Here is a 12,705-nt window from a genome sequence, read left to right as displayed (position 1 = left end):
CCCACATGCCGCGGAGCGGCTGGGCCCGTGAGCCATGGCCGCTGAGCCTGCGCGTCCGGAGTCTGTGCTCCGCAACGGGAGAGGCCACAGCAATGGGAGCCCCGCGTACCGCAAAAAAAAAAAAAAAAAAAAAAACAAAAAAAAAAAACCTGGCTTCATATGTTCTCTGCTTTCTCCACCCTAACAGTCTTACCCCTCCAAACTATGAGCTTGAAGGGTGGGATGGTGCTAGACCTTGATGGAAGCCAAAGACAGCACAGAAGTAACCTTCTTCCAAACTTGACCCTATTTGCAGCGTTTGAGATTGATGCTACTCTGTAGAGACTGCAGCCAAGGCCTAAGCAGCCCATCTGGTTTGAAAGTGCTGTTATTCCTAGACACTCTAAAGACTGCTCACTTCAGCCATTTCCCCCACTTCCAGGGCCTTCATCCCCAGCCTGCCCTGCCTCTGCAGACTCACCAGCTTGTTCCTTTTCTGGAAGATCGCAACAGGCCCTATCTGGCCCTCAAGCATGGCTGCCCCAAGTCGTTTAGTAATTGAGCAGGAATTGAGATTAGGAGATTGTAGCACAAATACTCTAGCCCATCCTGAGACAACAAGACAAATAGTCTGAAATCACCTGAAATTTTGAGTTCTTCACAACGGACAGCAGCTGTCCAAGATTTTTTAAAAAGAAAAAAAAAAAAAAAAAAAAAAGAAAAAAGAAGCAGGAGTTACCTGCCCAGACAGACCCAGTTTACTGAGTCTGGAACCTTTATAGCAGAAAGTGGGGTTGGGGAGAAAGTTCTCCCTTGCTACAGTCTGCTACTGCCTTGTTTTTGGTGGGTTTTTTTTTTTTGGTTTTGTTTTTGGTTGTTTTAAAGGGATCCCTTCCTTGGCAAAAGGAAGAGACTCTGAAATGGACTGATTACTCCTATAGACCTGTTGGCTTTGGCCCATAGAATTTTAGAAAAAGTTGGGATTATGATACTTAAAAATTTTGGAATTTCACACAAATTCAGATTCCTGGCTTCTCTGGAAATAAGCAGTTCAGAATGGAAAGCAGTGAGTAGATCTGCAGCTAAGGGCTCACATGCTCTCATGGCAATCACAGCAAGGCCCCAAGCGCTGAAAATGATGCCAACTTGCATACCACAGTTGCTGCTACTTGGGATTATTGGAAGGAGTAAAGGAGAGGGAAAGACATTTGGGGAATGAATTTTAAGGGAGGGTTTAAAGTTGGAAGGGTGAAGTTGAAGACCAGAGCAGTGTCCGGTGGAGCAGAAGTGAGGAGGTAAAAATTCCCCTGAGAATCAAAATGTCTGACCTAGAAGGAAACAGATCATGTGGTCCACTGGTTCCCAACAAGTGAGACATGTCCTCTCCCATCGTGCCCTCCAGGAACAATGGGGAATCTTAAGGGGTTATTCCTCCCACCCTCCACACAGATTCCATGGACCATTTGCATCAGGATCATGTTAAACCTTGGATTCCTGGGGCCAACTCCAGAGCTACTGGGACCCAGGAATCTGCATTTTGACAGACCACCCTGGTCATTCTTATGCAATGAAATACTTGAAAGCCACCGCCTTAGAGAGTAGAGTGTAAGTCTCTGGTAAATATGTGTAATTTTAAAAAGCCCCCCATGTGATTCTCATGCACTCCACTAGGGAGAGGGAAGAAGCTCTCCTGTTAAGAATCATTGATCGAACATTTTCAGCTAAAGAAAATGACGTCTAGAGGATAGCAAGAGGAATATAATTTATTAAGTGCTAACTATGCCAGACATTGTGCTAAGCAGAAGCTTTAGTTAGCTAGTTTAATCTCACAACTTCATAAGGTAGATACTGTTATTAACCTAATTTTACAACTGAGGAAAGAGGCACAGAGAGGCTCAGTAACTTACCCAAAGTTGGATTCAGATCCAAGAACTCCCATACTTGACCTTTACTAGTCATTGTTTTCTCTGCTGCTTCACAGAAGATGAGCAGAGAGGCCACCACTCACTACTGTTGGACAGTATGTCCTGCGTGGGCCTCACCTTCCTAATCCATTAAATAGGTTGGCGGTGCGGTGCCCTAAGTGATTTCCAAGATACTAAAAAACTCTAACATTGTACAGACAGTCCTTTGGTTTTTTTTCCCCTCTCTGACCACCTTCAGATGGGTTCAGACTGCAAAAGACTTTGTCTCTTCTTTTCAAAACATCCCTACCATTTCTCTTTTCTACCTCTCACTCCACCTTAGTTCCTAAAGCTCTTGGGAGAGAGTCCCTAAGCAAAGAACCCTCAACAGCCCCAGTCCTAGAGCTTCTGCTCAGAGAAATGTGTCCCCCTCCCCTGTTCATTCTCAGTTCCCAGAGCTGGGTCTCCCACCACCACCACCCCCTTACAAGGACATAGTAGCCTAAGAGAATACTTAAGATCGAAATAGCTTTCTGCCGTTTGCAAAGATTTTTACTTATATGATCTTATTTGGTCCTCACAACAGGCCTGCCAGAAAGGAGGGATTATTATCTCATTTTACGGAAGGCTCAGAAACAACATGGCCCCTTAACAACCAGTTGATGGTGATGCCAGGTTGAACCGCCTGCTTCCCAGTGCACTACTCCCGTGTGCACACACTACAGTCTGCCCACAGATGTCCACCGGATGCCAGAATCAGGTGCATTTTAATCCAAGACCTCAGTGTCCTTGGGTGGGAAGAAGACAACGTGTGGGTGTTGATTAGCTGGGAAACGAGCACCAGCTGCCTTAGAAGTAGTTTAGAAAAGGAGGGGGTATGGAGAGGTAGAGAAAAATTGGATTAACGGGTGGCAGGGCTGGGTTGCATTAACCATTCCCAACACTGTCCCTTGGGAGGTCCTGAACCCAATATCCAACAGTCAGCCCGTGGGTGATGATGGTGGTGGCAGGTGACATGCAGAATGTTTTCGAAGAGGTCATTGCTTACGCTTCACTGGCCCAAGAGGACTTCAGCTCCTCTGATATTTACTCCCCCTCTTTTAGGTTAATTTGAGACATTGTCTAAAACTGGAATACAGCATCTAGAGATAGACTGAGGTGAGGATGCTGGTATGTTCAGACAACGGTTTAAGGACTGGTTAACTTTACAAGTTTTATGGCTTCCTGAGGGTTGGGGAACCCTTCTTATCTTTCAAGACCCAGAGGGAAAAAGAGAGGGAAGAGGAGTGAGGGAAGGCTGTGACTCCATCAGGACATGGGTTCAAGGTTTACGCTTTGCCCTCTGCCTACTCAGCTAGGGGTTCCTGGAAGAATGAGGTCGTGGCGCATTCAGGAAAACTTTCCTCCGTCTACCCACTTCGGTCCCCAGGATGCAAACATTTTTCCAGGTCCCAGCAGCCTCCCTCCCACCAAGGAGATAAAAAGAACCCAAATCCCAGAACTACCCCTTGTCTCACAATCCCCTGGGTGCAGTACCTCGGCTAGGAGGACAGGACGGTCACTGAGGGGGACGGTCAGGCATACTCCGCAGACCGCGCTTCTTTCTCTGCCTCGGTGGATGCCCGGCTCCGGAGTAGCCCGCCTCCCTGCGCCTCACCTCCCGCCACCCCCGCAGACACATGGGCTCTCGACCTGCCGCCTCCGCTTCCTCCTGCTCCGAGCCTCCCCCATCCCGGCCCCGGCGGTGCGCTGCGCGGCGCGGCGCGTGGGCGTGCTGCGGGGCGACCATGGCTGTAGACTGTTACCTCCGGTTCCCACAGTAACAATCGAAAGCCACGGTTGCCCTGGAGACGCGGGGGCGGGGCGCGCGCTGCTGACGGCACCACGGCAGCTCCAGTTAGGCTGACGTCAGGATCGCGGAGTGGGGGGACGGCGGCGGCGCGGGCGCGGGCGGGGGACGGCGCTCGCGGCAGGGGCCGGGCGCTGGACTCCTGGGGCTATGAGATGTGCGTGTAGGCCGGCAGCTCCTCAGTAGCCCTTGGGGACCGGGGACGGGACGGCTCGATGACGGTGCCCGCGCCGGATCAGCACCGCGGACAGCGGCGGCGCGGGCAGCGAGCTCGGGGCTGAGGGACCCTCGGGGACAGAGGGGCCGGGGGCGCGGCAGGTGGCCGGGTCCGCGGTCCTGGGGCGGGGCCAGGCGTCGGTGGCCGTGACTGGAGACTGTTACTGAGGGCGGCCCGGGCAGTAAGCAGTCTAGAGCCAAGGTGCCGGCGCGCTGCCCGGGCAGGGTGGCTCCGTCGCCCGCAGCTGGGGGCGCTGCTGCTCTTCCTCCCCCGCGTCTCCAGCCCTTCTCTGACCCAGCGGTTGCGGACAGGCACGTGGCCCTTGACGTCAAAACCCTGTGACGTCAAAGATGTCCCTGCAGAGAGGCACTTCCGGCTGCGGGGAGGGGGAGGGCGATGGGGGCGGGGCAGTCCGGCCGAGGCCCCGCCCCCGCCTGGTCCTGAGAGGACAGCTCCTCCTGCAGAGGCGGGAAGTTGGGGGCGCTGAGGGACCAGCTCGACGGGACGGGGAGGGGGCGCCCCCGGTTGAATGAGGGGAGGGGTCCCGAGAAAGCCGCGGCCAGGGCGGCGGGTAGGTGGGCGTCTGTCTCTCGCCGGCGCCCCAGCTCAGCCGACCGGGGGCAGCGAGGCTGAGTCACCGCTCTGCGGGGAGGAGAGGAGGGGGCGCATCTCCTGGGGCGCCGGCACCTTCGTCCCACTTTCTTGGGAGGATGGCGCAGGAGCTCCAGGAAGAGCCGCAGGGACTCTGAGGTCCGTCCTCTGATCGACGCTTCTCCGAAGTGGCTGCGTCTCCTTCCGGGCGCAGGCAGGTGCTGCACAGCGTTCTGCGTACGCCTCTGGCTCCGGCTCCAGCAGTTGCGAGTGGACCCTCGTCCCCTCCACCCTGTCCCCAACCCCACCCCTTAGGGGCCCCTCTAACCTGCAGCCTGTCGGTCTCCTCCTTGCCCTCCAGTCCGTGTCCGTGCATCGGTCCATCTGTCGCCCGTTGGTCGGTCAGTCCCGCTTACCTGTCGGCTGTATTGCGTCCGCGCCCGCTCGCCTCCCGCAGCCGGGCTGGCGCGGCGGCTTTTATAGGCGCGCGTAGTACTCGTGCGGCGGCTCATTCATGCGGCCGCGGCTCCTACACACTGACGCGCTGCCGACGTCAGCAGGGAATTTAGGAAACGGGAAGAGGGGCTATTTATAGTGGCGAGGCGGGGTGGGGTGGGGTGGGGTGGTGGGGACCGATGCGACGGGGAGATGGGAGGGGGAGGAGGGCGCACGGAAGCAGGAACGGGGAGGGGGAGCCCGCGCCCCCTGTACCGGTCTACAAGGGGTTAACTTTCCGGAACTGCGGGCTGGGGGCCCGCGAGAGGACAGTGCGGGGAGGAGGACGAGTCCATTACAGATTTATTCACTCTGGGACACCTGGGGGCGCAACCCCACCCTCGCCCGGCCTTCCAAGGCCGTCACCCAGTAGCCCCCACTCCCACTCCTCAGTTCCTGGACCCGACGGCTCTGTGACGTCACAAGATGCCCCGCGGCGGCGTTATACCCCACAGGGCCACTGCGGTGTCGTCACCCTTGGGGGGTAGGGGGCAGGAGAGGAAGCTGGACCCTCAGGGGGGCCTCTGGCAGCATCTAGAGCTGTGGTGTCAGGGACATGAGGGAAGAGGAGTGGGGGAGCCCAGGGGTCTGGAAGGCTTTATAGCAGGAGGCTGGGCCTGGAAGGAAAGGCTCAGTGGTAGTCTAGGTACCAGACGGGAGCTGGAGACGCAAGGGAAGGCAGAAAAGTTGAGGAGGGTGGCTTGGACTCCCCAGAAATAAGCAAGAGGGTCCTCTATGGGGGAGGTGGGGGAAAGGTGGCAGGAGAAGGGAGAGAGAGGAAGAGGAAGCCTCAGCAATTGGAGGGGAGGAGGACTGGTCCACAATGCCAGTTTCGGAGCCTGACACTCAGCAAACCGCGTTTAGGACCCATTTGTGGAATGAGGGACATTGCGGGCTTAGCAGAGAAGAGTCTCTGGGGGTAGGAGGGAAGAGACCACTTCCTGGAGGAGTTAGAGTTCCTGGAGGTCAGAATTGGCAAGAAGAGTCCATGCAATGTGAGGCAAAGTTCTCCTGGACAGGATGAGGGAAATGAATGATCCTGGCCCAACCTAGCTCCATCAGTGGGGGAGGGGAGTGTGTCCAGAGAGAGGAGCTGGATTAGGGTGGGGAGGGGACAACGCCAGGCCAAAGCAGGTGGAACTAGGGAGGGAGGGAAAGGTCAAAGATTGAGGAAGAGTGAAGTCCACAGGAGGGCAGCTATGCTGGGGGCAGGTCTGTCAGACCCTCCCATGCAGATGTAAGGACAGTGTGAGAATAGGGGTCGGGAAGTGGGAATCTGGGGAGACTGTTGAAGAAAAACAAAAATAGTGGACACAGGGGACCCTAGGGTGGGTCCACAGTGGACAGACTCCACTGCACAGAGACAGGGCTGAGTGGATCCTTGTGGGGCTAGGATCTGGCCCCATCAAGGGGATAAAAGATTACAGCAGACATGGGGTCAAAGAGGTCCTGCATACCCTTTGGGATCTGGCCTCCTAGAGTCCCCCCCCACACCGTGCCTTTTTTTTTTTTTTTTGCCCCCAGCGTTGGTCCCACTGGTTCTCTTCTCCAGGAATGCCTTCCTGCCTGGGGGGAGAACTCCTGTTCATCCATCAAAGCCCAGCTCTAAGAGCACTGCTCAGGAGTCTTCCCGCCTCCCCCCAGCACTCCATACACTTTTCCACCTCAGCACACAGCACATCTCTCCGCCAAGATGTTGAGGTCCACCTTCCCTGGAGGCTGTCAGCTCATTTTCATTCTTGGAACCTCGCTACTTCCTTAGCGAGGACTCTGGGACAGGGGTGGGGGAGACGGAGAAGAGGACTGGGATAAGATGGACCCAGAACACGGAGTGGAAACAGGGTGAGGGTGGACTCGGTAAGCAGTGGGAGTCAGAAGAACCTCTGGGGTCCGGGAGCCTCCTCCTGGCCCCAAGCCATGAAGTCCCCTGCTGAGGAAAGGGAGCCTCTGGGGGGCGCCCGAGACCTTGGTGTCTGTCAGGGACCGCGAGTGGCCGCGCCGGCGGCCCCTCAATGAGTGACTCAGCCAGTACTGCTGGCGCGGGCGTGGGGGCGAAGGATGGAGCCCGGGGCGGGCGGAGGGGTGGGGGGGGGGGGGGCGGCGAGCGCGGCCCCCGCCGCCCAGCGGCCCTGCGCGGTTGCTAAGCTCTCCAAGGCCTCGGAGAGACGCGATATGGGCGAACCTCATCGGTTACTATGGTAACTCTGCGCCCCAGCCTCTCGCGCTCGGCGGCTGAGGGAGGCGCAGCCAATCAGAAACTGCAGGCGTTCTTGGGGACCCACTCCCACCCCCCGCCATGTGGGCGGGGGTCAGAAGGTGCGGGGAAGAGGCGGAGCGTGGGCTGCGGAGGCCCACTCAGCCACACAGGCGCTGGCTACAGTAGGCCTGATGTGCCGGGGCGGCTCGGGGACACTTCCGGAGTTAGCTGTGCGAACGCCCGCGCTCTAGTGCGGGGTGCCCTCCCTCCCAGAAGGGGCGTCACCTGCAAGAACCCGGCCTTCACGTGGGGTGCAGGACCTTGCGGGGCATCCCGGGCTGCAGGCCGTCCTGTGACTTTTCTCTCGGGTCCGTGGGTTTGGAGACGAGGTCGTTCAAGCGGGTCGTCCCTCAAAACGGCTCACACGGGGAATCTGGGGGCTTGGCTCGCTTCTGCGGGACCCCCAAGAGGCGCTGTCCAGCCATTCCCAGTCGCATATCCTGGGGTCCCTCCAGAGGCCTGAAAGTTCAGGGTGGGCTGTTTGGGTACCACCTCTGCCCAGGTCATGGAGGGCCCTACATGACAGTTCCCTGAGTATGCCAGAAAGCCAGATCTTGGACTCCGGAAGGGGGCAGGTGTGTGTCTATGCAAACATGAGCGCCCGCGGGTGTCAGTGCCTGGAGAGGGTCTGGGTGCAAACGGGTTTATTCTGTGCATACCTATCCCATGTGGCTAAGTGAGGGTGGGTGTGTTGGGGGGTTACAAATGGACAGTCCCAACCAGGAATATCTAAGGAGGGTCCCCTAAGATCTTGTCTATCTTCTTCTTCCTTAGGATTTCCAAAACCTCTCTCCCACCATCTACTGTCCCCTCCTTGCGGGCAGGACTTAACTGAACTGGGGCAATGTGAGAATTTAGAAGTATGTACAGGAGAGCATTCAGCTCAAAACTCCGGGGTTTGTGGGGCTCGCAAGTCCGAGACTGGGGCCTCCAGGTGGGCACATCTGGGAGGCTGAATCTGCCAATAGGTCCCCCTCCTGAGTCCAGCTCCGCATCTGGGCGCCTCCGGCCCAGGTGCGCAGGAAGGAGGCTGTGGCTGTGTCGCGCAAAGTCCCTCACGGCCGCGAGGTGGCGCCATAGCTGCAGCAGCGCCCGCCGGCCCGGGCCGCTCCAGATAAGAGTGTGCGGAAAGCGCGGCGGGGCTGAGACGCGACCAGGACGCGGGGAGGACGGACCAGCAGGACAGACCGACCGGGGGCCCGGCGGGCGGAGGGCAGCGCAGCCACGTCCCCCCTGGATCCGCCGGCAGCCGGGCCCGGGGCTTCCGACATGCCCCCCAGGTAGGTTCTAGGGGTGGGGACCGGGAGGGACAGGGGACCCGAACAGCCCGGTCCTCGCGCGCGCTGGCCGCCTCGGGCGCATCCTCTGGCGCGGGCGCCCCAACGCGGCTGGCGTTCAGGGCTCCGGGTGTCGCCCCTAGAGGACTCAGGACTGCCGGGCCGCTGCTCTGCGCCGGGTTCACGGCAGGGTCAGCGGCCCGGGGCCGGCTCTGCCCGCACATGGGCTAGAGAAGCGAGGGGAAGGGAAGGGGAGCTGGCGGGCGGGGCTGGCAGGGGCGCTGCCCTCCCTGGCACAGCGCGGCGCCTGGCAGCGGGGCGGGTGGGGCGCCGACTAGGAGCTGCCACCGCCACGGGGAGGGAAGCCCGGCCGGGCTGCGGCCGCAGGTAACGGGCCGCGAGGCCCTGGGGGCCAGGCGGGGAATAGGGTCGGGCGGGCGAGCGGACGGCCGGAGAGCTCAGGGCTCGGTTCAGGCCCGGCGGCCGCCTGGCTGCCGAAATTGGGGGCCGAGAGGAAAAGCTGGGAGCCGAGGGACTGCGGCTGGTGCGCTCCTCCCGGCCTGTCTGAAGTTGGGAAACTTTTCCCCAAGTTTGGGGCGGCAGAGGTCCCGTGGAGAAGGGGCCGAGGGGAGCTAGGGAGGGAGGCGCCGGGCCCGCGAATGCAGAGCGGAGGCCGAGGCCGGGGCCGGGACGCGGGTGGGGCGCAGGCCGGGGTCAGGGCCGAAGCCGGCTGTGCGCGGTGCCCGCCCGGGGCGCTGCCCCCTCCCTCCCTTGGGAGCTGCGTGGCTCCCCCCTCCCCCCCACCTGCTTCCTGCCTCAGCCTCCTGCCCCGATATAACGCCCTCCCCGCGCCGGGCCGGCCTTCATGCTTTGCCCGCCACGGCAGCCGCTGCCTCCGCTTCCCGCGCCACGGCCGCCGCCCGGGCCTCAACTGAGGGCCTGACAGCCCCCGGCCAGGGCGGCGCCACGGCGGGCACCGCGCTCCCCTCCTCCGGACCTCTTCCCCCAACTGGGGCAACTTCTCTCGAGGCGGGAGGCGCTTTTTTACTCGGCTCCCTTGTATCCCACTTGGGCAAACTTCTCAGCCCTGAATGACTTTTCCTGCAGCGGACATTTTCCTCAAATCGGGTAACTGTTTCCGAAAGGGTCGCTTCGCCCGAACAGTTTTCTCCTCGGAAGCCCCCAGAACCCAGGCGGTGAGCCCGGCGGTATCGGGCCTGGGGGTGCAGGCCAGCCTGGCCTCCTCTCCGCCAGCCAGTCTCGGCTCCTTCTTTTGGTCCAGGCCGGCCGGCCCAGGCTCCCACTCTTGGAGGCCGCGGATCCTCCGCCAGTGCCCAGGCCGCGGTGCTCAATGCCCCTGCCCAGCTGAGGGGAAGGGGAAGTGGAGGGGAGAAGCGCCGGACTGGGTGCAGGCAGCGAGGGCTCAGTGCGGCCCTGACCCGGCTGCTGTGTGTCCCCGCAGGAGATTGTGCTGGGCAGACGATGCTGGACACGATGGAGGCGCCCGGCCACTCGAGGCAGCTGCTGCTGCAGCTCAACAACCAGCGCACCAAGGGCTTCTTGTGCGACGTGATCATCGTGGTGCAGAACGCCCTCTTCCGCGCACACAAGAACGTGCTGGCGGCCAGCAGCGCCTACCTCAAGTCCCTGGTGGTGCATGACAACCTGCTCAACCTGGACCATGACATGGTGAGCCCGGCCGTGTTCCGCCTGGTGCTGGACTTCATCTACACCGGCCGCCTGGCTGACGGCGCGGAGGCGGCGGCGGCGGCCGCCGTGGCCCCGGGGGCCGAGCCGAGCCTGGGCGCCGTGCTGGCCGCCGCCAGCTACCTGCAGATCCCCGACCTCGTGGCGCTGTGCAAGAAACGCCTCAAGCGCCACGGCAAGTACTGCCACCTGCGGGGCGGCGGCGGTGGCGGCGGCGGCTACGCACCCTACGGGAGGCCGGGCCGGGGCCTGCGGGCTGCCACGCCCGTCATCCAGGCCTGCTACTCGTCCCCGGCCGGGCCTCCGCCGCCGCCCACCGCCGAGGCGCCGTCGGGCCCCGAGGCCGCCGTGAACACGCACTGCGCCGAGCTGTACGCCTCGGGCCCCGGCCCGGCCGCCGCGCTCTGCGCCCCGGAGCGCCGCTGCTCCCCGCTCTGCGGCCTGGACCTGTCCAAGAAAAGCCCTCCGGGCTCCGCGCCTCCCGAGCGGCCGCCGGGCGAGCGCGAGCTGCCCCCGCGCCCAGACAGCCCTCCCAGCGCCGGCCCCACAGCCTACAAGGAGCCACCGCTCGCCCTGCCGCCCCTGCCGCCGCTGCCCTTCCAGAAGCTGGAGGAGGCCGGACCGCCTCCGGACCCGTTCCGCGGCGGCGGCGGCGGCGGCAGCCCGGGACCCGAGCCCCCCGGCCGCCCCGACGGGCCCAGCCTCCTCTACCGCTGGATGAAGCACGAGCCGGGCCTGGGCAGCTACGGCGACGAGCTGGGCCGCGAGCGCGGCTCCCCCAGCGAACGATGCGAGGAGCGAGGCGGGGACCCGGCCGCCTCGCCCGGGGGTCCTCCGCTCGGCCTGGCGCCGCCGCCGCGCTACCCGGGCAGCTTGGACGGGCCTGGCGCGGGCGGCGACGGCGACGACTACAAGAGCAGCAGCGAGGAGACGGGCAGCAGCGAGGACCCCAGCCCGCCCGGCGGCCACCTCGAGGGCTACCCGTGCCCGCACCTGGCCTATGGCGAGCCCGAGAGCTTCGGCGACAACCTGTACGTGTGCATCCCATGCGGAAAGGGCTTCCCCAGCTCGGAGCAGCTGAACGCGCACGTGGAGGCGCACGTGGAGGAGGAGGAGGCGCTGTACGGCAGGGCCGAGGCGGCTGAGGTGGCTGCAGGGGCCGCCGGCCTCGGGCCCCCTTTTGGAGGCGGTGGGGACAAGGTCGCTGGGGCTCCTGGGGGCCTGGGCGAGCTGCTGCGGCCGTACCGCTGCGCGTCGTGCGACAAGAGCTACAAGGACCCGGCCACGCTGCGGCAGCACGAGAAGACGCACTGGCTGACCCGGCCCTATCCGTGCACCATCTGCGGGAAGAAGTTCACGCAGCGCGGGACCATGACGCGCCACATGCGCAGCCACCTGGGCCTCAAGCCCTTCGCGTGCGACGCGTGCGGCATGCGCTTCACGCGCCAGTACCGCCTCACCGAGCACATGCGCATCCACTCGGGCGAGAAGCCCTACGAGTGCCAGGTGTGCGGCGGCAAGTTCGCCCAGCAACGCAACCTCATCAGCCACATGAAGATGCACGCCGTGGGTGGCGCGGCCGGCGCGGCTGGGGCGCTGGCGGGGCTGGGGGGGCTCCCCGGCGTCCCCGGCCCCGATGGCAAGGGCAAGCTCGACTTCCCCGAGGGCGTCTTTGCTGTGGCGCGCCTCACGGCTGAACAGCTGAGCCTGAAGCAGCAGGACAAGGCGGCTGCGGCCGAGCTGCTGGCCCAGACCACGCACTTCCTGCACGACCCCAAGGTGGCGCTCGAGAGCCTCTACCCGTTGGCCAAGTTCACTGCGGAGCTAGGCCTCAGCCCCGACAAGGCGGCCGAGGTGCTGAGCCAGGGAGCGCACCTGGCCGCCGGCCCCGACGGCCGGACCATCGACCGTTTCTCCCCCACCTAGAGCGGTCTTGCCGCCGCGTGGCCCCGGCCCGCGCCCCTAGGCGGCGGCGGCGGCGGCGGCCACCAGCAGGCAGGCACACCGCGCCCGACGACTCTAGTAGCTGCGGCAGCGTCGCCGCAGGGGCGGCGGCCCCACCTGGCCTCACTGCTTTGTGCCTTAGCCCGGGGGTGGGGGTGGGGAGAAAACCCCGGGACGGGGGTGGGATGGGGGAAGGGAGATTTATATTTTTGATATCAGCTTTGACCAAAGGAGACCCCCGGCCCTTCTCCGCCTCTTCCTGTGGTTCGTTGGCCCCCTCCCCCGGCTCCGTGCTGCTCTTGGGGGAAGGGGTGTCACTGTTGGGGCGCTCCCAGCCCTACCTCCGGCCCTTGCGACCACACCCATTCTCACTGTGAATCTCCCCGCTGGGGTCGGAGCGTCGGGCAGAGTTGGGGAGCGGGGAGGGGACTGAGCCGGCCGGAGGGCCCCCCGCCCCCGCCCCCGCCCGCCCCGGGACTGATAAT

General features: G+C 62.6%; 1 protein-coding gene across 3 annotated transcripts; it reads left to right on the top strand.

Moving 5' to 3' along the window:
• The first annotated feature begins 6 nt into the window (after positions 1-6).
• HIC1 (HIC ZBTB transcriptional repressor 1) lies at positions 7-12,320 on the top strand. 3 transcript variants are annotated; one of them, XM_028483717.2, is made up of 4 exons: positions 7-1,274; positions 2,470-2,643; positions 8,067-8,572; positions 10,032-12,320. In XM_028483717.2, the coding sequence occupies exons 3-4, from the start codon at positions 8,155-8,157 to the stop codon at positions 12,200-12,202; spliced, it is 2,589 nt and encodes an 862-aa protein (XP_028339518.1). In that variant the 5' UTR covers positions 7-1,274; positions 2,470-2,643; positions 8,067-8,154; the 3' UTR covers positions 12,203-12,320. The 3 variants fall into 3 exon arrangements, with proteins under 3 accessions (XP_028339518.1, XP_028339519.1, XP_023983627.2); XM_028483718.2 differs by having other exon boundaries at positions 7-1,584; XM_024127859.3 differs by lacking the exons at positions 7-1,274; positions 2,470-2,643 and adding an exon at positions 6,821-6,892.
• The last annotated feature ends 385 nt before the right edge of the window (positions 12,321-12,705 follow it).

This window comes from Physeter macrocephalus, unplaced genomic scaffold (genome assembly GCF_002837175.3).
Source record: "Physeter macrocephalus isolate SW-GA unplaced genomic scaffold, ASM283717v5 random_56, whole genome shotgun sequence".
NCBI lineage: Eukaryota > Metazoa > Chordata > Mammalia > Artiodactyla > Physeteridae > Physeter > Physeter macrocephalus.
The sequence above is the reverse complement of the archived record's forward strand: the minus strand, read 5'-3'. Positions and strand labels throughout refer to the sequence as shown.

What these genes read in the sequence shown, in the direction of transcription:
- HIC1 (XM_028483717.2), top strand. Translation starts at nt 8,155, where the DNA reads ATGTACAGGAGAGCATTCAGCTCAAAACTCCGGGGTTTGTGGGGCTCG. An exon ending in GCTTCCGACATGCCCCCCAG is followed by an intron (nt 8,573 to 10,031) that starts GTAGGTTCTAGG and finishes GTGTCCCCGCAG; the next exon opens with GAGATTGTGCTGGGCAGACG.